Source organism: Anticarsia gemmatalis, chromosome 22 (assembly GCF_050436995.1).
Source record: "Anticarsia gemmatalis isolate Benzon Research Colony breed Stoneville strain chromosome 22, ilAntGemm2 primary, whole genome shotgun sequence".
Classification (NCBI taxonomy): Eukaryota; Metazoa; Arthropoda; class Insecta; order Lepidoptera; family Erebidae; genus Anticarsia; species Anticarsia gemmatalis.
Genome location: NC_134766.1, coordinates 5,212,094 through 5,236,643, shown reverse-complemented (window position 1 = coordinate 5,236,643; position 24,550 = coordinate 5,212,094). Strand labels below are relative to the sequence as shown.

At 37.3% G+C, this 24,550-nt stretch overlaps 1 protein-coding gene across 10 annotated transcripts in view; it reads right to left on the bottom strand.

The window, feature by feature from the left end:
• Positions 1-7: 7 nt before the first annotated feature.
• The window catches only part of Fak (protein tyrosine kinase 2 Fak), a 197,170-nt gene continuing 172,627 nt past the window's right edge, over positions 8-24,550 (bottom strand). For 6 of the 10 annotated variants that reach the window (XM_076129596.1, XM_076129599.1, XM_076129598.1 and 3 more), the window contains 25 exons: positions 18,282-18,391; positions 15,053-15,240; positions 14,520-14,675; positions 13,869-13,948; positions 13,515-13,671; positions 12,896-13,040; positions 11,457-11,578; positions 10,870-10,953; positions 10,692-10,773; positions 10,508-10,543; positions 10,302-10,424; positions 10,039-10,119; positions 9,530-9,685; positions 9,001-9,133; positions 8,487-8,619; positions 7,965-8,106; positions 7,551-7,755; positions 7,059-7,186; positions 5,647-6,950; positions 4,078-4,194; positions 3,694-3,790; positions 3,511-3,581; positions 3,077-3,285; positions 2,527-2,637; positions 8-2,305 (listed from right to left, as the gene is read on the bottom strand). In XM_076129596.1, coding sequence (XP_075985711.1) covers positions 1,669-2,305; positions 2,527-2,637; positions 3,077-3,285; positions 3,511-3,581; positions 3,694-3,790; positions 4,078-4,194; positions 5,647-6,950; positions 7,059-7,186; positions 7,551-7,755; positions 7,965-8,106; positions 8,487-8,619; positions 9,001-9,133; positions 9,530-9,685; positions 10,039-10,119; positions 10,302-10,424; positions 10,508-10,543; positions 10,692-10,773; positions 10,870-10,953; positions 11,457-11,578; positions 12,896-13,040; positions 13,515-13,671; positions 13,869-13,948; positions 14,520-14,675; positions 15,053-15,240; positions 18,282-18,391 — 4,807 coding nt within the window. In that variant the 3' untranslated portion in view covers positions 8-1,668. Of the gene's footprint in view, positions 2,306-2,526; positions 2,638-3,076; positions 3,286-3,510; positions 3,582-3,693; positions 3,791-4,077; positions 4,195-5,646; positions 6,951-7,058; positions 7,187-7,550; positions 7,756-7,964; positions 8,107-8,486; positions 8,620-9,000; positions 9,134-9,529; positions 9,686-10,038; positions 10,120-10,301; positions 10,425-10,507; positions 10,544-10,691; positions 10,774-10,869; positions 10,954-11,456; positions 11,579-12,895; positions 13,041-13,514; positions 13,672-13,868; positions 13,949-14,519; positions 14,676-15,052; positions 15,241-15,718; positions 15,842-18,281; positions 18,392-24,550 lie in introns of those variants that run through there. The other 4 variants (XM_076129601.1, XM_076129600.1, XM_076129594.1 and 1 more) reach the window with 4 other exon arrangements.

Sequence of the window (24,550 nt, the reverse complement as noted above, 5' to 3'; positions counted from 1 at the left end):
AAAAGTGTGTAATGATTGACTTGTCCTTTATTCAATGCGTAAACAAAAACCGGTCCACCATTATCAGATATTTGGAAAATAATCTCAGGCAGCTTACTACAATACATGGACTACAATTACTGCTTACTAATACCATATACTTTGGAATGATATCCTGCTTAACACTAACACATTAGGAAAATCAACTTTACAAATAAATCGAAGATTCGTCAATAAATAAATTCTGATTTGATAATTACAAAACTAATCGCTTTAACGTACGCTAAAAATTCCTTCTGAGATCTAAGCTTATAATAAAAACTTTGGATAAAAAATTAAAATAATTATTGACAATTTGTTTTGTACATTTTTACAAAAGAATTCAAATCCGGTTGAATACTGTGTGAGAATGTATAAGGAATTAAATGCACATGTTTACATTAAATTGTGACTGAAAACGCACCCTTACCTAACGAAAATATACATGTTGTATTCGCAATAATACATTTTACATTAAAAATAATACTTTATAATAAATTTTCAAACGACAGTTACACAATTATTGTTCAATGGAAGAATTAATTCTGTTTCACTTACACGTATGCACCGTACGGGCCGAGTATAAAATCTCTAACACCGTTACACCAAAATATAAAATTTGTATGAAAATAACTACCAACTTACTCATTAGGTGCAACTTGAGGAATGTGCTCTGTACTGCGATAGCCGTTCTTATTATAAAAAGTATTCAAATTTTATTGGCAATAATATCACAAATCAATATTATCATGATTTCACAATCAACAGTCCTGTGTGACGTCATATGGGTCGTGTGTGTGGCGTGTATGTGTGTGTGACAGATGCGTGGTACAGAGAGAGGGGGGAGGGGGGTACGAGAACGAACAGATATGTCGAACAACAATATTCAAGAAGACAACACGACATATTTATTTGAAGCACAACAATGCCGATGATATGTAGATAGATATCACTAAAATGATCCAACATATTAGATATAATGTTCGTATGGATACCACGGTCTTGTAGAACAATGATTTTATATAAAAGCTTATAGAACATCTATTAAAAAGCACAAAGTAATGATGATCAGCACCTATGACGCACCTATTGATGAATTAAATCGACGAACGAATGACAAAATGTGTTCGATGAATCTTAGGCCGGAACTTTGATAAATCCTTAGATTTATTATTCTTACTTAATTTAACGTAGATATTGTCCATAATAAAATTTTCTGTTCAAAATAAAACATAAAATTAGGCAGTGAATATTGTAAAGTTCACACTCCACATTCTGTCATTTCGTCATCGATAGTATGAACAAAACCGCGTTACCCATACAAACAATGATAAAATCGGTTTAAATGTATGAACATCTTCGATACTCAAATGAAAGTATGAAGTTAATGGATGGATACAACGACAATTATTTGGCTCACTTAATTCGCTACGGGTAATATTGAGCATATCTGTTTGTCTTTTCCAAATAAGCGTCGCACTATAGAGAATTTCAAGCGGCAAATGAAGTATAAGTGCTACATGAGCATATCCGGAGTAAGTACACTAGTCGTTCTAACATTAGGTCATAGCCTATAGTAAAGCTGTCGACGTCATTTGACGTAAAATAAAAATTGCCACTACAAGCGAAATAATAAGATTTAAAGGTCATTCACCCCTGATCGCTGTGACCGATGTTTTGGTCGAGGGGAATCATTTTTTTGCTGACCGAGTAGATAGGAGGCGAGTCGAGCTTGCCAGCCAGTGCTTGTACTCGGCTTTTGACGGACTCCATAGGGGCTGAATCTACTTTGACATCATCAGAGCTTGAAGAAGAGAATTGAAATGACGATGCTTCAGTGTTGCCATATATGTGTTGTGGTTCTCTGACGTTACCATAGAGGTTATAGTTATGTATGAGTGCGGACACTCTGTTCGAAGTGACGGGAAGACTTGTGTGTTCTTTGGGCGGCTGGTCGGTCACGGTCAGCTGGCTGGTAGTGACAGGTTGATTGACTTTAAAATCTGGTTTCGGCGGCGGCGTCTCATCTTCCGCGACCGAAGACTGGTTACTAAGGACGGGGTTCTGTGGCATAAATATCTGGTTTTGTGCTGCAAACACTTGGTTTTGTGACTGTAATGTTTGGTTTTGTGGTGTGACAGTGTGTGTGTTGGGGCTGGTGGGTTCCGGGTTCGGTTCCAGGGCGGCTCGCCAGTCGATGTTGGGATGTCTTTCTCGGATGCAGTCCACTACGTCGAGCAGGTTCTTGGCGTCCATGGCGAGGATGTGAGCCGCTGCCAGCATGTTCCTGAAAGTTACATGAATCGTTTAGTAGTTACTTTAGTAACAGAATATAGGCACGTTTTAATAAAGTCTCAGAACTGGGGTGACTACAAACTTATTTTTTGTATTTTAATAGGTCAGTTTGAAGAGAACGTGGAAATTAGTTTTGTTTTGTGTACCCTATTAAAAATATTTAAATGCACTAATTACTTACTCAGATAACATAATAATATTAGCAGTACTTACTTAGTGTACTCATGCTGTAGCGTGGTGTTGTGGTACTGTATGGCGAGTCGCATCGCCTCCACCAGCGCCGCCATGTCCTTGCTCAGCACTTGATGAGCCATCTCCACCTCACTGTACAAATGTTTAATTATCATTATGAAGTGAAGTGGCAGAATAAACAAGATTATACTAACAGTAGTAGCTTATCCATAGACGTAGGCTGAGCTTTAAACTGTGGTTAATTTCAATGTTTAAAAGACACATCTAATAACTTTCAAACCTTTTATAAAAAGTTTTACGAATATCAAAACTCAAATAATAGGTCCGAACGACGCTGATTTATGGATTGATTTTTTTTTACTGTTAAGTAAATGGTCGAGAGAGAGTTACCCAAGACCACCTGGACAGAGGTGTTGCGGTGTGATATAAAGGGACGGTCAAAGGAGACGTCGTCAAGGATAGGGCGAAGGGGAGGAAGAGTATAAGAAAGGCTGACTCCACTACCATATGGGACAAATACCCAGGAAAAGAGAGTTAAGTTAATAGTCGAAGTAAGTTATCAAGTGGCTACCGTTGTGCATGGTGCGGGAAGGGCACGACGACCAGGTCGACGGTGGCACAGAGCGCGCGCAGCTCGTTGCCCACGGCGCGCACGGCGGCCAGCACGCCGTCGGCCGCCGCGCCGCCCGCCGCCGCGCCCGCCAGCCGCATGACGCAGCGCACCACGCCCGTCGTGGCGCAGTACACCGGGTCCGTCGTGTTCACGCTGCGGGGACCCGCCTGGAACAAATAATTTGTAATTATTTTTTTTACTTACCAAATGAATCACATTTACTTTAAAAAATTAAAAAATATATGAACCCAAACGTTGTTTTTCTATAACCAGTTTTTTTATTGTAATTGTTTACAGTCATATATATTTTTTTAATAATAAGTATTCATTTATTAAACATTTTATCGAACATTCATAACAATTTATTTTCAATTCCAAAGTTTTATTTTTACCTTTTCTTCACTGGGTGCTTTTTCTTTAGATTTCACTGTGTTTGCCGGACTTGTTTCTGATGAGTTTGTCGCTGAAATAAAAATAACATATGAATGACGTAAGTCATAGAGTAGTCTAAAAGAAGTTTTTGATCGTGACTAATCATTTCTATCAACTAGTTTTTTTTTTTAAATTGCACATACCTGAGTGTGGTTGACTAGAAGGCTTGTGTTCATGCGTCACGTGTGAATCTTGCTTGGCTTCTACGCCCGGGTCCGACTCCGTCGACAACTGTTTCTTCTGAGAAATAAATTACACGAATATTTAAGAAAACAAAAGAGATTTTGAAATAGTAAACGAAAATCTTAATATATGAATAATTCGGATAATAAAACAGTATTAATCCGATACTCGGATAATATTTTTTGCATTACAGTATAAAAAGGTGACATAGTTAAATATCAATAGCGGAACCAAATTTTGTACCCTTTGTCTTACTGTCACCAACTTAACATTCTTTGCTTAGTTAGGTATTAGTGAGACAATAAATATAAAAACTTTATTTGTTTTAAATATGTTATTCGTACCAAGTTTTCTTCCTGCATCTGCAGCCACCTCCTGTCCTCCTCGCTCTGATGTTTCTGTCTCGCGAGCTCAGCCAACAACCGCCTCTCCACTGCCTGTTCACTGTCACACTCTTCACCCTGGTTATCATAAACAACCGGTTAATCACTGTGTACTTAAGAAACTAATCAACTTACCCCCGGTTTCTGAATACATTAAACAGTAGTTTTTCTATTCAATAGCTTTTTTTGTATGACTTTTAACGCTATTGAATAGATAAACTGCCGCTTAATGTACCTCAGAAACCGGGGTTTAGTAATAAACGTTAATTAAGCTCGGATTAGTTAAACATTTGTCACTTTTTATGTAAAAATATCTGCCAGTAATAAAATAATACGGATTAACTATTCCAAGTTTATGTCACGTTTATTAATAACATACTTAGATGTAGGGTGATTTAAAAGAAAAAACAGTACTGGCATGCATTAAAAAATTGGAAATCTTAACTACCTACTTCAAACAAAAGTGAAATGAATGCGGAATAGAGAGTTCCGACTGATTTTTCTGAGACAAGTTTTTATCTAGCAGTAAAATCCAATATTTTAAGTTAATTTCTTTTGGAAATCAGAATATTTCTTTTTTTACCCAGATTAAGACATTGATAACCAAAAACATGCGTTATAATATCATTAAGTAAATTGAAATGCGTTCATTTAGTAGCATTGGATTTTACTACCAGAAATGTAAATCAGTCTCAATTTATTGTTTTCAACCAGAGTACCGTTCAAAATTAAACTTAAATAATTTAATAGATATTTTCATTTGATGGTAATCTGATTGTACAACCATGGGGATCTATAACTAATCATATTTAGAACTAACATTGCTGTTAGTAGTTCCGGCCAATTTTGTACAATTCATTATTATTCACAAGGTTTTAGTAAAATATACCGAATTATAATGTTATTGACAAGACATTTAGTACCAAATTATATAATTGTTTTAATAATTTTGAAAACCAACAATGTTAGTTCCTTTGTTTTAAATAATTGTTGAAATCAATTGTGAAAATGTAACAAAAAATTAATAATAAAAGAAATAAATCCACAAGTGACTTCAAAATGAAAATAATATAAAAAAATAATAAAAATTAAAAACCGACACTCTACCGGAGAACCCAAATGACACAAAGAAAAATCTGTAAAATAAAAAATAAACCAAAGAAAAGAAAAATATAACAAACTTTGTTTCGTATTTACAAATTATAAACAAACACCTCAAGTTTCGTGGTAAAGGGATTGTGACGGGAATGTGCAGGATATTTACAAAATATGGTAAATATATTTAAACATATTTATATTGTCATCAATCAACCTGTCAAATATGTAAAAGTAGCGCACCCACAACTGACTCAAACATTCATCGGGCGTCACTCGCTGTACTTTATGTAAACTATCCGTAGTGTCGAGCATGCACACTTGTATACGATTACTACTCACACATGTATCTAATACTCACTCACACAACTTCAGTCGTTCCTACTATAACATGCGGTATAAGAGATCTAACTACGCCCACAATAGTCCAATCACCTGCACGGGATGCGCTACGCTGGCAGTCGACGCTACGACCGCCGCTACGGGCGGTCCTACACCGGCCGCTACGGCGGGTGCTACGACCGGAGAACACTCCAGCCGCGAGGCGAACATGACCGACGACTCCGCCGGCTGCATCAGCGGCGGGCGGTACACGGGCGTCGCCATCTGTCCCCCCGCCTGCGTGCTCGCCACCTGCGCCCGGTACATCATCGGCTGTGCCCCCGCCACCACGTTGTGCGCCGTATATATCTGCTGGGGCCCATAAGACATCGGGGGGACTACGCCCATGGGCTGCTGGGCGAAACTCTGCGGCCCTGCCGGATAGGGCTGTGGGCTCGCCGTCCGAACGAACCCGGGGGGAGCCTTCGGTGAGTAGGGAACTCCCTGAACGACGGCCACGGGGACCCCGTAAGCGGAAGGATGCGAGGCGGTCATGCTGGGGGGCCGGTACTGAGGGCGCGCCATCGCCCGCTGTGCCGCCACCGCGACGCAGCTCTTAACGTTGTCGCCGCCGAAGTCGTAGATCTCCTCGACAAGCGGCGGGTCGGGCTGCGTGCGCATCTTGTTCATGACGCTGGCGGCGAGCTGAGCGTTAAGGGCGCCCTGCACGCAGAACTGACCCACGTCCTGGTCGCGGCGTCCGCGGGGCGGGGGCGACGCCGGCACCGAGTGCTGGCGGGCGAGTGGCGCCACGCCCACCGGCGAGCCGCGGTGCGACACACTGGCGCCGCGCGCGTTCCGCTCCAGGCTGCCCACACGTGGCGCCGCGCGGCCCGCGCCCGGCAACACGCGCGGGGCACGCTCCAGGGAGCGGACGCGACTCGCGTACGGCTCACCTCCGTACGCCTCGGTCGCCTCCGGCTCGGGGACGGACGCGGCGTCCGTGTGTGGCGAGATACTAGCTATATTCTGACACAGATTATCGCAACTTTCGTGAGCTCCTACGACAACGGTGAGGGTCTCGTCTGGGAGTTCGGAGGAGGGCGTGGGGGCGGGGACTATCGGGTCGAGCTTCTGGAGGCTCGCGGCGGGGATGGGGGCGGTCTGGAGGGGGATGTCGATCTTTTCGTCGGGGCGGGGGTGGATGATTTTGTCGACTATCTCGTGGGTCTCGGGCAGCGTGTCGGCGAAGTCGACGGAGACGGTGTTGAATACCGAGGCGGGCGTGGTGTAGGCGTGCGGGTGGATGGCGCGCGCCTGGTTCTCCCGCAGCAGGTGCGCCAGCACCAGCGGGTTCTGCGCCACGATGTACGTCTGCGCCGTGTTGCCGCCCGCGGGGGTCGCTGTCGTGTCGCCAACTACCACAAATAAATTTTTTTAATATTAATTACGTATCTTCTATTGCGTAAGTATTTTCCGCAGATATTTAAACAAATACAAAGATAGATGTAAAGTTGTATACACACCTGCTATATTATTGTTAGGTCTCTGTGGTTTGGGTGGTGGTTCGTCACTGAAGCTGGCGGCGGCCACGCGTCTGTTCTCACGACGCATCGTCTCCCACGCCGAGTTGCGCTCCTCTTGTAGGATCTCACTGTGTTATCAATAAAAAGGTAAGTAATGTAAGAATTAAGATGTTAATAAGTACTTAGCCGCTAAAAAGATGTTTTTCTTTTTTTGTAAAGTTTTTGTTTTGTTGTAAAGTTTTAGCGATTTTGGTGCAATAGTTAGGGTGGTTGTAAAGAAGATCGTGGGTTCATTTCAAAATGGAATTTATATTCATGAGATAGACAACAACAGATATAAACATTCTTTGAAAACGACATATTCATGAGTTTTCGATACATATCAAAGAGAGGAGTGTTGTTTTAACATCTTAAGTACGACAATAAAAAATCTTATCTCACATAGTACTCAGATTATATTGAAAATATAAATATAAATGAATAATAACTCACAACAGAGTCTCTTTCAACTGATGCGCGGCGGGTCTCTGGCTGGGCTCGTAGGCCCAGCACCGGGACATGACGGAGTACAGGCGCGGCGGACACCGCGGCGGCAGCGCCAGACGCTCGCCGTTCTCCAGCTTGCCGATCACGTCGTTGTTCTTCACTCCGCTGAACGGCTTCACGCCAAGCATTAGGATCTCCCACATGCATACACCTGCGAATTATAGAGCCATTTAATAAGAGATTTTGTATACAAATAGAAAATTTATGAAAAGGTAACAATGAAAACTTTATTGTAACTTCCTATCGCATTAGTCTCTTGTGAATGTAATGATAGGTGTAGGGCTGTAGGTGTGTGAGTTAAAAAGTGTGTTAAAATTTTAACACGTATAGGACTAATAATATAATTCAATAGATACTAACCAAACATCCACACATCAGAAGCGGAGGTGAATCTCCTAAAGTTGATGGACTCGGGCGCCATCCACTTGATGGGCAGTTTGCCGCGCGACGCCTTGTAGTAAGACTTGTCTTCTACCATCTTTGATAGACCGAAGTCTGCTAACTGTAGGGGAAAAGAAACATTTTAATAATTACTCATAAATTATTATTATCCAATGAACCGTTCTTTAATGATAAACAAATAGGTAAGTATTACAATTTCTCAAAATAAAGAAATCATTCTCAACTTATATTCTAAGAATGTCTTAACCATATTTTGAGCGTTTTTGGGTGCTAAAAAGTACTCAGACGTAATAGTAATGAGATACAGCAGCAATTTAAGTAACCCTTTGGCAAGTAATATGTTAAAATAGCAGCAGACTGTGATAACTGATAGATTAATTCAGATATTTATGACCATACTTTTCAGAACAATCTCGGATTACAAGCAGGATATAGTGCACTGACCACTGAGTAATAGAACTGATCAAGTTGTGAACAAACCTTAACACAAGTAGGTGTGGAGACGAGCACGTTCCTGGCGGCGATGTCTCGGTGCACGAACTTCTTGCTCTCGAGGTAACTCAGCGCGGTTGATAACTGGTATATGTACAACACTAGCGTACATGTTTCTAATCTGTAACAACACAGCGACATTATATTATTATGTAGAGTAAAAGTGTGGAATAAATATAACAGACAAAGTATAACTTATTGTTAACATATATTCTATTATAAAATATGTATTTTAGGTTTTTTACGTTGCAGAAACTTTCTTGTTTTTTGTTTTTAAGAGTAGTAAAATTATTAATAACGAAACACTTTTTTTTAGTTTATTCAAATGAAGTAAGTCAGTGTAGTTTTTTACATAATGGTAGTTCATAATATTTATAGCAATGAAAATAAGATTTGTAATTAAATTAGTAGCTATAGATTGATTTCAATCGTACTCCGTTCAATACTGTATTAAAAATAGATAACAGCTGTTACTTAGCAAATTAGTAATAATATATTGTACCTGTGAGCATTTTGTTGTAGATAGGCCCTCATTTCTCCGAGCGTGGCGAGCTCCATGACTATCCAGATAGGCGGGGAGCTGCACACTCCCACTAGACCGATTATGTGTGGATGTGAGAACTGCTGCATTATATCTGTTCACAAACGAAATACGTTAAGAGAGATGTTTCAAATTTAATATCAAGTAGGTGATAATTTTGTAGAACACATAGTTAGAGTAATAACGATGTCCATGACTCAGTAGGGCTTTCACTGGGCGCGGGTAGCATGAGCTCAACTTTTACACGGTATACACAAATTTTAAATCCGGAGGCACCCTATCAAAATCATACTACGATGTTTAAAAGTGTTATTAATCCGAAAATGCACATGTATATTATTATGCCAGCCAGATCCTTTGCTTGAACTTGGCTTGAGACGCTGCCGCGTGTCTAGATTAAAGCTGTAGTTTACTGAACCACTTCTATTTGATTAGTACTGTAAACCAGTATTTTCGTGTAAAATATTAACTTAAATGTTGTAACACTCACAGGCCTCCTCCAGGAACTTCTCGGCGGTGTCGAGGTCGGCGTCCATCTTGCAGGTCTTGACGGCGACGGGCAGCACGGCGTCGCCGCGCGGGGACGCCACCGCGCCCGCCGCGCGACGCAGCGACGGGTGCTTGGCTGACGTCACGCGACATGTGCCTTGGGAACAAACAGATTTATTATAAATTAACTTGTTACAGTTTTATGCACAATTACTGTAGTAAGCTGTCGATATGACGTTAATTTTATATGAGCACTAGGTACGACCCGACTTCGTCCGGGTATAGTACATTTTAACCCCGATGATTCCATTTAAATGGGAATTTTGATCCCATCGATCCCCTACAAACCTTTTCCCGACGATAACAACAATATTTTAAAGAGGAATTATCCAATTTAGGTAGTTTGGTGGTTCGAAAGCTATGCATGTAGTATGTAGGTACATTGAACATATATTCCAGAGATTCATTTTCATTTAGCTTTATAAATGTAACGTGAACTCATAAAGTTACCTTTGTGTACGTCTCCAAATTGTCCTTCTCCGATGATGCCCGTCAGTTCTATTTGATTACGTACCAACTCGTAATCACGAACTGAAACAATGGTAACGTTTTAACTTCTGTTTGTTTTAAAGATATTTAACAAAAACTCTATTTAGTTATAATGTAATCTAATTATTATTATTTTTTATTCAATAAGCTTGTGTTCCTCGGTTAAGGTATTTATCTACAAGTTTTGCAATCTCAAATAAACTTATTTAAATTGTTTTAGTTACCTGTCGGCGTGGAGTAATCCGCGTCATCATCCACGATCTCCGCGTAGTCTTCAGACAGCAGAGTCGCCGTGTTCGCCTCCCACGAGCTCGTCTTGCCTTCCGACGAACTACTGCTCATCTCCGCTACAATACAACACATATTATATTAGTTCAATTGTATTTACAAATTGTTTCTTACGGTGTTTTAGAGGTTATGTTAAACTTACTTTTGCATTGACAGTTTAGCTGTTTCCATACGGTTGCTTGTAAAATAAAGGATTGTTATGAAATTATCATTTTCATTACATTTTGAAATATTAAATATAGGGTTAAAACTTTCATAAAGAAAGTGTTAAGCAGTATTACTATATTTTAGAATGTTTACTGCAATGTATAAATGAGTCTACTTACTCGTTCTATTCCATAGCGAGGTTTGCGAGTCTGTAACCAGTCGGCAATATCCATCAACTAAATCTGCTAAACTTTCTGCAGCCTGCAACACAAAAAAAATATAATATTATAATATTTATAGGTATTTTCTCATTGGAGAAGCAGTAAAACTGGCGAATAAGTATATTTTGTAGCTTACCTCAACACTGCTGCATGTAATCGTAAGGGTTTCAGTGGCACCCTTCACTCTTAACTGTAACGCCGCCTTGCCGCATGACCCGCTCTGAAAATAACATTGGAAAATGTAAACGAAGATACATATACATATTTTTGTTTAATATTTTAATGACTACTGAATAATAGGTAAGGTAAGTTTAAAAAAAAATTAAGGATAAGTAAGTAGCAGCCAAATCTCAAGAAAGACCCGTAGGTTCGTTGAGATAATCTCTTTATTGGCTTGTATTACATAGTTATATAGCTTAGCCCTAAACTGGTACAAATCCTAGTGGCTAACTCCTAGATAAATGACATGTCACTCATCCGGAGCGACAGTGACTTAACTGCAAAAAAAAAGAAATTGACTTAAGTGTACCAAAATTATCCTTTATTCAATCCCCGTTGAAAATTCTCGCTAGAGTGCAAAAAGTCGTTGCAGAAATATTCCATTTTGGCGCGCGAATACTGGGCGACAACAACGGAATATAACAACTTAAGAATGGTGTAGTGTAAAATTTACAGTTACGTCACTGTCGCTCTGGATGAGTGATGTGTGATAAAGTAACATGCCTGTGTTTGCGACTGTTGCGTGCAGTTAGACTTGAGCGTCTGCACGGCGACGATGTCGCAGAACGACGCGATCTTTGTGTACGTCGGCGGCTCGCCCGCCTTGTGTGACACGTACGATATATCTGACAGAACAAATACAAAAGTAAACACATTAATATTTAAATATTTATACCAAGCTAAGGGTTTCACAGTTAAAGTCAAGTTAAACCACTTATAAATATCTTTCAGACAACTGTCTAAAATTTCATTTCATAAAGCTATCTGATAGATAATAAAACCTGACAGAATGAAGTAGACTTGTTGTTTAAAAAAAAAGCGTTATTTCCTAAAATAGCGTTGATAATTCCCCACTATTCTACAGCCTTATTAGAGCCTAGTCAAAAGTCAAACAACGGTGCATCGCGTGTTTCTAATTAACAAAAGTTGCAGTGGGTTTGTGAGTGACAGACTGATAGGCAGAAAAACGGTGTTTAGTATTAAGAAATACGTTTTTCGGATGCTTTGCACGCCATCTATACTAATAAATAATTACAATAAAGCTGAAAAGTTTGTTTGTTTGAACCGGCTAATCTCAGGAACTACTGGGTCGAACTAAAAAAAATGTTTTGAACAGTTAATTTATTGAAGACGACTTTAGACTTTAACTATCACGCAACAGCTAAAAGAAGCGGAGCAACAAGAAATATGTTGTGAAAACTAAAGTCCAAGCAAACTACTCGTTTAAGATTTAACTTTTTTGTAATTATCATTGTGTTAAAGAAAATAACATAAATCTTTCTAGCACAATTTATCAAAATGCCTTTAGACTGATATCTCTGAGAGATGGCTCTCTTCCAAAAAAATCTCATTAATGTTAGAAGGAAATTGAAGCAGTACATGGTTGAACGCTATTGCAGTTAGCCGTATCATTCTGTCTAGTGAATTTAATTAGGGAAAACAGTATTCTGGGTGGTCAATGTAGATGTATGTTAATATTGTTTTGTTGTGCTACACTTATTTTAAATGATAACTTTATTAAAGAAATTGAGAAACATATTATTATGGAACCTTACTATTTTAGTACAAATATTTCAAAGATTCAGATAAAATAACAGAAATTCTTGTTTAATGAATCTTGTGTAGATATTTCATCAATCTTAAAAGTTTAAGATTTTAGTATAAATTCGAGACTGGTGATATAATTTAGCAGGCTTTCTTTAATTTACACAAGTGTAATAAAAATACTGACTTTCCTTCTGACCTATTTCCAAAAAAAAAAATCATTTGAATACCACCCACATGAGTCTTCTTTAAACTATAATAGCCCAATAAATAATATAATGTTTTGGACTATTGTTTGTGTAAAAAGCTTAACTAAAAATAAGTCGAATAGTTGCTAAATCTTCTTATAATAATAGTCTATTGGCTACCGAATAAAAAATGAGTTTAAATTAGCATACCAATATCAGGTCCGATGGCCAGCTCGACGGGTATAGCCCAGCCGCTGCCGAGCGCGCCCGTGAACGTCTCGCGGTCGTAGCCGTAGTGCGTGTGCATCGTCTCGAGGTACTTCAACATGCACTCCGTGTCCGCTAGGTTTGCCACCTACACGTATGGGAAGAGGAGGATGAGAACGGCAAAGTGTTGTGAAATGATTGGGGGAGGAATTTGAACTGGATTATTTCGGAGATTAATTAATGGAGTAGACAAGATATTTTAATTGTTTCTGTATATTACGATTTAAGTAGCTAGTTAACCGTAAGCTAAAGTGGTTGTAGTTATAATTACTGATGAGCATTAAAATCTTCGCAATTTTCAATACAATTAAGTACCTAACTAATTGAGCAGTCAAATACCGTCTGTTGCCTAAAGTTTGAATAAAGTTTGTTATCTCTCAATTTTGCATTATAACAACCTAAATTTAATGGTTTTATAATAGAAAGTGCAGTTATACATTATTATTATATGAAATAACCGTTTCTACACCTCAAAAGACAAAGGTACACTGTACGTCACCAGTGCAATATTAACATAGTAAGCCAAGACTTAAAAATTGTAGTAAAAGTTAAGTTACGTTACCTTTTTGAACTGTTGCTGTATAGCTTTTTTGAGCACCTTGGGTTTGATGGCCTCGAGCACGGACTTGGGCAGGAACTTGTGCAGCCCGAACTCCTTCTCCAAGTATTCAATGTTGGACTTCTTGTCCAGAGATATTTGCATATCCTTACAGAAGTATCTGGAAACATCACAATATATTTTTTACAAACGAACTAAGGGCGTTTCTAAACATAAATATTCTCTATTTTCTTAGTAATAGTCGGCGGAGCGATCTTCCGAACGTATATAAAACTATAAGCATATTGTCTCAGTTTAATTTAGCCTCTCTGCGGCGAAAACCTAAGAAGATAAACTTATTTAATGATAGGTACTTACTTAATTTCTAAACAACATATTTGTATCGCCAACTCCTGGTCTACCATAGGATGATTGGCGTTGAGGTAGTCGTGTCGCACCTGTAAAATAAAGAATAATATTATAGAAATAAAGAGAAGACACGAAGACAGTTTCTTATGATACTAAAGCACCATATAAGAAGAATAGCAGTAGACTAGGCCTGCTTAAAACTTAATGTGTGCCAAAACATGGATGGACCTGAAAAATGCCTTCAAAAAAAGCTGTCCTTAAAGTATTGAAACCAGTTAAAATCGAAACATTGAATAGCTCTGAAGGTGCTGGATGTAATGCTTAATTTTTTTTTATAACGAGTTTTATTTCTGACTAGCTGACCCGCGCAACTTCGCTTGCGTCACATAAGAGAGAATGGGTCGAAGTGTTCCCCGTTTTTGTAACATTTTTTACTGCTGCTCTGTTCCTATTAGTTGTAGCGTGATGATATATACCCTATAACCTTCCTCGATAAATGGACTATTTAACACTGAAAGAATTTTTCAAATCGGACCAGTAGTTCCTGAGATTAGCGCGTTCAAACAAACAAACAAACAAACAATCAAACAAACTCTTCAGGTTTATAATATTAGTATAGAAGTATAGATAAGTATAGATTTTCTCGTGTTACGGTATTACCTGATCATAATAATAATGGAAGGTGACTCGGTCGGCGTCGCACAGGTCGCGCAGGTTGGCGGGCAGGTAGCGCACGCGCAGCTCCAGCCGCCACTCGCTCGCCGGCCACTTGGTCAGCAGCTCCGACACCGGCGTGTCCTGGTGGATCCATCGGATCTGACACACAACACACGAATGTTAGAAATGGGTGTAAAAATACCTGAAGTACATTCTAAAGATTAGAAGATTGTTAAAAGGATCATACATTTTTTTGGTAGTAAAAAATATAAATACAGGCAGGTTGTGGCAGACAAATGATTCCTTTGCTTTACTTGGTTACTTATCCAATGAGGGCCAGGACCCATTTTTGAGTCAAGATTAGCATCATCTCAATTAGTATCATCTGTACAGTTTTAACAGCCGAAAGCCTGCCTGCCTTCAAAAGTTGACTAACTACCTCAAAATTAACCAATGGAAGTCTCCATTCCCACTCTTCTCTTATACACGTTTCCTTAAAAAAAGTCCGAGTTATTATGACTGTACTGTATCCTCACCTTCCCAGTAGTAAGTCTCTTGGCCCTGAGCGCGTAGCAGCTGGTGTAGACCCTATCCCCGGCGGCGAGCCTGGCAGCCAGCAGCCGCAGCACCGACCTCACGTCCTCGTCGGCAGACGCTCGCACCACGTTGAACCCTCCATTAGGAAGGTGGACTTTGAGGGTGGATTGGTCGCTTGCCGCCCCACCTACCAACAGAAAAAAGAATAAATTTTAGAAAGCTTTTTTATGCTGATTGCGTAGTCTGTAATTTATGGAAGAAGCTGAATGATTTTCGTTTCTATTCTCATCATAATTTTTAAAGTTAACATAGCTTCTGCAGAATACAACTTCAGAAATTCTGAACTACTGCTTACATTCATAAAGCCCATCTTTTGACAGAATAATCTTTTCTAGCGTTTTCAAATCACTTAAGCGAGTAAGATTCTTCTAGACGTACATAAATAAAAATTAACACGCTTTAAAGTATCTTACGTAAACGCAAAACATACTTTAAGATTAAAAACACGTTTAGCGTTACACATCATAGTTAAATTCTTCTAAATACATCCGCAAAAAACTCAATTTCTTTGTACCCACACCTTGTCCACCTCAATCCATAATTCCCCAATATCATAAATGCCCTACCTGGTATAATACCTACATCAAGACGTCTCAGTTCGTTACCTGGTCTCCACGGGGTCATTACTCGCCAATGTTTGGACAATACACCGTGATTGTCGGCTCCTATGGGACTCGCCACACGTTACGCTCGGCTCGTAAAATATGACGTGTCTTTGAGGTTATGCCAGTGGTTTTAGGTAGGACGGTATTGTGAGAAAAACTTGTATTGAGTACTTTTTTGGTGGGTACATTGTCCACAATTAGGAAGGTAGTTAAGAAAACGTAACGTAGGTAGATAGCTATTTAGTTCAGCAAATAACCATACAAAATACAAATACTACAGCAATTTAGGGTCGGTTTTTCTTACGCCCGGAAATTTATTAGAGGATTAATTAAGTCCAATATTTAAAATGTGTTCTCTGGTGTTGCCCTTAGTCACAAATATAGGCATTGATTTCATGAGGTTATTTGTATAAGATGGTATTTGGTAAAATTCGATCTAACAAATCATCCTAATCAATACATATTTTGTTTTTTTTTTTGTAAGTAACCGTTGACTATTTACGTAACTTTTTTATAATAACAATTGCTCCAGTCTATTACAAAGTATTTACACCAACAATTGATTACCTTCTAAACAGGCTACTAGTAATAAATACAGTGTGAATGTGCCACGTTATTGTCAATTCATCTAACAGGGTCATTTAGTACTGCGCCCAGCTCGTTACTAAATGGAGTAAGTGCTTTGACTAATGGGGTTTATATGACCTTTTGTAATTAATTGAAGGCGTGTCTGTTTAGGGCTACAGTAACCTGTATTTCGTAGAAATGTTTCATGTAATTTATTGTTATTTAAATCAAATTAGTTAACAGTAGTCAGAAGCTCGAAAGTCTGACAACCAGTCTTACCGAAAGGTATCGTGTTATAACCCAGGTAACTGGGTTGTGGAGGTCCGATAGGCAGTCGCTCTATGTAAAATACTGGTATCCAGCTGCATCCGGTGAGACTGGAAGCCGTCTCTAACATTGTTGGAAGAAAGGCTAGGCTGATATACTGACTTCTCTGATTAGTGATTGCTATTGTGGTTCATTACTGACGGAAAATGCATATCGTGTTTATTTGAAGAAACTACAATCTTAGGATTCATTCCCACGTTGAGTAAAGCATGTGCCAGTGACTTAAAAATGTTCTTTTCCTCTCTTATTTCGTTATTTTTCTGTATAAAGTGTTATTACGTACATCCTTTGTTAATGAGCCTCGCATTAAATTACATTGTTTGACGTGTAACACTGAAGCGGAGTTTTAATTAAAAACTGGACGAGTATGGGAAAATCTCTAGTGTATTCATGAACGTAAAACTGTTTAGAAACTTTGATAAAATACTGCTTTATGTAGTGGATAATAATGTTCGAAAAACAACTATTTTACTTAGTAGAGCGAGTTTTTTTATTTTATACAGCTTTGGCCTTTCATAATATAATCTAATATAGTATATTATAAAAAAATATAACGCGATTCTCTACAGTCGGTACTATCGTGTATAGAGACTTTGACTTTTATAATGTAATGTAAATATAGTTCCTACGCCGCTCACTAGAGGCGCTGCTCGGGATTTTATACAAATGTTCTTGATTGCTAACCGGTTGTCGATAGTCGACAATAATCATAAAAATTTGGATATTCTAAAAACATACAGCTTTTGGGTTTTTATCATAATCTTCGATAATTAATGTCTAGACGAAAATTACATTTTAGGAGTCAAATAAATTTATTTTCCTTACTTCCCCTTAAATCCTGCTATATTATTTAAATCTTATGTCGTGGTGGCAAAACCAAAACCAGGCCCGAAAGCAGTACTTAGCTACTTACTGATCACAAGTATTTTTAATATAAATATGTAAGTATAGTTTTATTTGAGAATTGAATTCACCTTATCATTTACCATCCTATTCTATTGCTCTTGCATAACGTAGGATTTAAAAATATGCATAAAATGTACCCCCTGTTTAACAAAAAGGCATCATTTTATAACAAAAAGATTTCAAACACAACGTAAGCGGATTGTGCACAATATGTACTTTGATTCCGGTATCGCTGTTTTTAAGCTTCGGTTAAATCTATAAAGTATTGTCGACGGCGTTCCCGGCGGAATACCAAGTTATTGAGGACATTGTATCGACTCTAGAATAATATATTTTTAAATTTATTTATTTAAACTTTTTATAGTTAGTTGAATACAGGCGGACGTTGTGCCAAAGGCAATTGCCAAATTGTAGAGTAGTGTCTCTGATTGTTGTTCAACAAGATATAGTTTTTTACGCCATTTTTCTGATAGTTTTACCGACAGGTTTACCAGTTGATAGACAAAATTCCATTAGTTAAAGTAATACATACTTATCCAGGAGTCATTAAACTAGTCTCAAACTGCCTTAGATCTATGTACCTAGTTAAAACAAGTTTGGATAACTATTTTCCGAATACTTAAACGACACAAAAGTTTTAGTTACACTTAAGTATAATGTGTTAAGTATCATCGTAGAAATACTTTTGAGCATCACTTAAAATTGAGTATCATTTGAGTATACGGGCATAAATAAGATAATATGGGTATTATTGGGTACATACCGTGTGGTGTCGGTTGCGGGTGGCGCTTGGGCGAGCCGCCCGGCGGCGCGGGCTGCATTGCGCGCGCTAGCGGGCCCTCGCCGCACCGACCGCCGCCTTCTGGCTCATGACTGTAACAACACAACATAATAAGTTAATAATTATAATAAAATATAGACAATAAGATAACAATAAAGTTAAAATAAAACAATAATTAAAAATGGATTCACAACTATCTCCTAGGCCCCACGATACAGGCTTGCCTAGTGTGGGGACCACCGAATGTCACCAACTGTGTAACCTTGCAATACGCGAAATTATCTCAGTAGTTGTAAGATAGAAGTTATAAAAATGTTTTATTTTTGTGTATTTTAATAAAAGTTTTTTCATGTTTCTCCTTTAAGACCGTTGAAACAGTGTTTATAAACGACTATTTCGAAAGTTCGCTTCGAGATTAAAGAAGATTTTGTCGCGAAGTGAAATATTTCTGAAATACATATAACTTAGGTTCTGATACGGTGGAGTTATTATGACCCATTGCTTTAATTACAAAATACAGGTATTGGAAGGTTTTACCTTGAAATTAGTTTTTTACCAGCATTAAATAAGTATATTATAAGCTATCAATATCATTTCAAGAACTGTCACTACATATAATTACACACTTCGACTTGCGGTCTGATGCCGACAAATAAAATTATCGAGAAGCATCTTTCATTTATATAGGAAACAAAGAATCTATATTTTTATGAATAACCCAGTAGATAATTTTATTATGATGCACAACATTCTCGGAACTCAACGGTCATTGGGAGGGAAACGAGTTTGCTATTTTTATGTTTTTATTAGGTAACATTAATTATCCTTTCGATAGTTACTTCTATTTCAATTTACTGAGAATTTCAATTTTCTACCACTATCGTCTATCGATAACCGACTAGCTATCGATAGATTTTGTATGGAAAACTGATTAGCGCCTCTAGCGGGCACCATAAGAACTATTTTTGCAGTACATTTTATGTCAAACTCTCGATACACTATAGTACCAACTGTAGAGAATCGCTTTACGGATATGCATAACAAAAGCCTAGTATAGTATACTCGATAGTAGTAGCTCAATTCTCTACTACTATCGACTACCGACCGAACCCGAACCGAACCGGCTTGTCATCGAGAAATTTTGTATGAAAATCTGATCAGCGCCTCTGGCAGGCGTCGTAGGAATTATTTTTGCAGTACATTTCATGTCATACTCTCTATACTCGACAGTTCCGACCGAACAGAATTGCGCTAAAGGTTTTTATTCTCCGATTGTTATCATTGCACCGGTTTCGGATTTCCTTCTCGTTTTATATTTATAAGGAAATATAACAGTTATGACAATGACATTTTGGCTTATATCTCAATTAATAACTTTTGTTTTACCGCCTTATATGCATATATAAAGTCGTTTATTTTTATGTATTCATTATAATTTAAGGAAATGTAATAACTACTGTACATTTTGACGTATTGAGTGATTGGTATTGAAATTATGATATTAAATTATTTTATTAATTATTTCATATTTTATGTGTACGATGAAGGTAAAGATTGAATGATAGTGGTAGCCAAGTCTTTCCATTTCCATATAGAGAAAGATTGGCTTTATAGCAGTAGTCCAGGGTTCGTATATCGGCATTGCTAAAATATATACAAAAATCCCTACTAATGTTCTTAAAATGCGAAAGTCTGTCTCCCTGTCTCGTAATATTATAAATGCGAAAATAATTTGGCTGTCTGTCTCTTATTTATATTTAAACCACTGAACCGGCTTCAATGAAATTTAGTACAAAGATTATGTGTTAGTGGGGAAATAGCATAGAAGTGCTTTCTTTTGTAAACAAATCACAAAGTTCACCATTAATGTTTTCGCGGACTCGCGTTGTACGGACTAGGTCTGAACACATTATTATTCATAGCTGATAAGCACGCGTTTGCATACGAACATTATTTTCTTTTCTACTTTTTACTAAGCTTTGACAATTAATTTATGTACACGATTTACGAATAACTAAATTAAGTCACTGAAAATACAACAGATTGAAAAATATTGCCATTTGAAGCGGCAATAGGATAAAAATTAACAAGGAATTATATACAATGAATGCAATTTTGAAATATTACCAAAACATTGGTTTAGATGTTCAGAAATTTTCTTTGTGACATTAAAGTCGATGTCCTTAATTAAATACATACTATCTAGCAAATAGGTAAAACTGCGCCCGTAAACTCTTTGATAAAAATCAAAAATATATTTCAGTACATCACAAGGGAGAACTTTTTTACTGTTTCGTCCGGTCGCCTCTCAAAAACTACTAAACGAATTTTAATGACACTTCCCTCGCGTTTCATTGTTGTATTTTTAAAACTTCGCTTCTGAAGGATATTGAAATGTGTTTGTATGACAGGATATTGTATTTTGGAACATATGTTAGTCTTTGAAGATATATTTTGAGCCTCGGTTTCGTTTTGCTTACCACTGCAGGATAATGTACCATAAATCATGTTTTTGGTTAGCTTACTTAATATTATATTTCAAGTGTCATTTAGTATTTGGATGAATCCATAAAGTAATAAAATAAATATTACCGTTTCAAAATCAATACAATTATACTATTAAATTCTAATTACAATTATTAAACGTAAACCAATTCGTTTATCCAAAGAGGCATCATTAGTCACAAAATTCAGGTAAAAATCAATAATTTCTTATGTCAGGGATACTTATTTATAGCAATCTCGAAACCGATCACTAACCGATTTTTCTATTCTTTTGGTTAATAAACAATATTATAAGTACAATAACAAGCTTTACCCATATCTAGGTTGAGAAATATCCATAACGAAACGTAACAACCACGACTATTGAGGTACAATTGGGCAGCCTTTCAAAGGTGTTACCGACAAAGGTGCGACCATTACATACGTCACGGTGGCTTGAAGGTCAAGGGGATAATGAGAAAAGGCTTTAACGTAATATGAGGTCGAACCCTTTGTTTTATTGTTAGTATAATCGAAGGAAGTGGAGCAATTTTGATGCTGGCTTACTGAACTGTGTTACGAAATTCTTTATGCAAGGTATGTTACTTATCCATACGCTACGCTACTGTTACGCTTTATGAAGTAAACTACTCAACTGAATTCGATAATACGGAGATGACTGAAGGTCCGAGGTCAAATAAACTTTTTATCCCGAAAAAAGTACTTTTTATACAAATTACACGCAAGCGGAGCATTGGGTATTGCTTTAGTTATATTATAATAAGGATGTTTTATTTCTCGGAAGGAACCCCTGTGTATAGTATTTATCATAAGTGGCATACTTGAACTTAACGAAAGCTATCTCATACAAAAAAAAAAGTTTTATTCAAATGACCAAGGATAAACAAAAAACACGAATATACATCTTAGCGATACCAAAAAGCGTATTTAAGAAACAAAAACTCGAAGAAAACAAAAGGGAATTCTTCCTTGTGTACAAGTAGGCGTAAACAACGGACTAACGGGGTGTGCTTGTACAGTGTTCTTACGTTTCACTCGAGCATTACTCGGTAAGAGGATTACTACACACGTGTACGTATGTATGCTGTATAGGATTTAGAAAATATCTGTACGCAGTTAAGAAGGCTTTTTCTTGAAAGCCCGGCGCGATTTAGTGCGAGATTCATTGTTTATAAATATCACGGCGATTGTTGTAAATGTTTTGGTAAGTAGACACTTAGACAGTTTTTTTTCAAATATAAACAAGTTTGTGTCATTTTTTAACCAACTTCAAATAAAAAGGGGTTCTCAATTCGACCTTATTTTTATCGTAATAAGAGTGCAAGATGTACTTAAAAGTAAACTTAAAGGTAAAGTACAAAAAGTTGATCTTTTCTCCTTATTTTTTCTTTAATCTCGATAAATATTGTTGTCCTGTTACTTCTATTTCAGAAACTCTTTATAACCGTATATCTATCTATTATAATAATTCTAAGCACTCCTTGAAATAGACACAAGAAAAGTGAGCCAGCTTTTCTCTTCCATTTTCCTTGAAAGATGACATAATAATATTCATTTAGAAGTCATAATTTTACAGATTACTATAAAATACGAACTAGGTCGCCAGTCGGCACCCTCGCAATGGCCGATGTTATTTCATCACATAAAAAGCTCGTTATTTTCATCGATTTCATGGCTCTGCATCGAGAACCAAGTGCTAATAAAATCCCTTAGCGTAGCGTACTCGTGTTGTGTTGAAAGTCCTAATGATACTAATGTATTATGTTGCAATCTATAGGAGAATGAAAGATAGCCTTTTGGAGTAAATTGATATGAGTGCAGAGGCAATTTTAGTTAATATGTTACAAAAAGTGAATTTGTTTGTATGAAGACCAAACAAAGACAGATATTTAATTTTTCAAGGAATTTTTGATAGGATAGTTTTGAAAAACTTAAACGTTTAATTTAGAGGGCACCTCGGTCATTGCCGAGTTCCTTGGTTTTCATTGAAATATAAGCTACATTAAAGTAAGTATGTAACTCAACTATCATTTAATGGACCGTTTTTTTGTTAATTCGTTTGCATAATTACATACTTTTTAACTAAAAAGCATAAAAACTTTGAAACAGAGAAGTTGACTTAAATGCAGTATGGAAAAAGTGCCGAATAAGCTCAAATCAAAATTAACAGTAGTATTATTGATAATAATAAATTTATTTATTATTGATAATAACATTAATTATTTCGCTCTAAAACACTACAAACTACATCCACATTATCATATTACATCAATACAAGTTAGGTTAAACCCTATCACATAACAGAGGCTTCACCCCACTACTAAAGCGTTGGCTCGTTCATCCGCCGGCATCAATCCCATTATAGCCGATAACGCGACTAGCCGCTACGATCTGTGTGTTAACTGATCACTTTGTTATGTTAAACGTTTAACTAGAGGATATGTTTAAGGGTGTTTTAGGGGTGTAGTTTAAGAAATAGTTCTGGTTTAGAAGGTAGGCAAAATGATAGGGATTTTAGATGTTGATGTTTAGTACCTGCAGGTTTTAAAATACATTGTAATCAAACCATTTAAGTCGCGCTTCAACGAATTTTATGTGTTTGATAAATATAGGTCAATGACCCCTTTTTTAGTTCTATGTGACTGTCATTCTCTTGGTTTAAAATGCATTGTTGTGAAAGAAATCTGATAATAGAGGACTTCTTCAGGGTGTAATTAGACTGACTGCATATTCCTAAGAATGTAGGTTCGTTTCCGCACTCTTGTTTGAATCTCTAGCAATAAGTATACTAATCAACTTGAACTACCCAAGTAGTAATAAAGCAAGATAAACTAGAGAATAACAGTAGCCGATCTCAAAACGATTCATTCAATCATTCATAAAAAAATGCCGGTTGGCAAACAATCACAAAAAATCTCTTCACACATGAAAACGGTCCAATATGCAAACTGCAAGTTCACTAGCAGTTAAGACGAGGTTACACAAGCGACTCAATGGTTCAGAAAGCGGAGTGTAAGGAGAGTGTGTACTCAGGCGAACATATTAACTCGTAGTTTAGACAGTTTGTGTTTAGTTTGAACGGGAGACTGTTTTGGATGATATCATGCTGGTTTTGGTTGTTAGACTTGATGGGAGTTGCTTGTATAGTTGTATAACTTGTATATGGTACAGTAGTTATGGAAAGACGCCTAGAAAACTGGAAAAATCTGGAAGTAGCATGGAAAAATCTAAAGAAATCCTAGCTGGTGCACCAGTAGCGCGATTCTTTACAGTCGGTACTGTCGAGTATTGAATGTTTGACATTTAAAATGTGCTGCCAAAATAGTACCTACGACGCCTGTTAGAGACAACGATCAGATTTTGATATAAAATTTCTCGATTGCCGGTTGTCGCTAGTCGATAGTGGTATGGAATTGAACTACAGTACCTTATATTTGGAGTACGTTTGTTCTTTGTTGTGTTTGCTTATTCGATTCTGCCTGTATTGTGTGTGTTTTAAATCAGAGTAAGATTATAAACGAAAAATTTCGACTATGAGCACGATGTCTCGTTTTAAAAAAATAGAGTATATCTTACTGCATTAGATCATTCAATGTACCACATAGATCGAACTATTTACATTCGATCGCAGTTGTTTGTAGACTGATTCTACCAGCGATCGTTGTTCTAGTTTAATTAAATTAAAATAGTTATGAATTAAAATAACGGCGAAACTGCAAAAACTCCTTCATTATGATATTATTGAT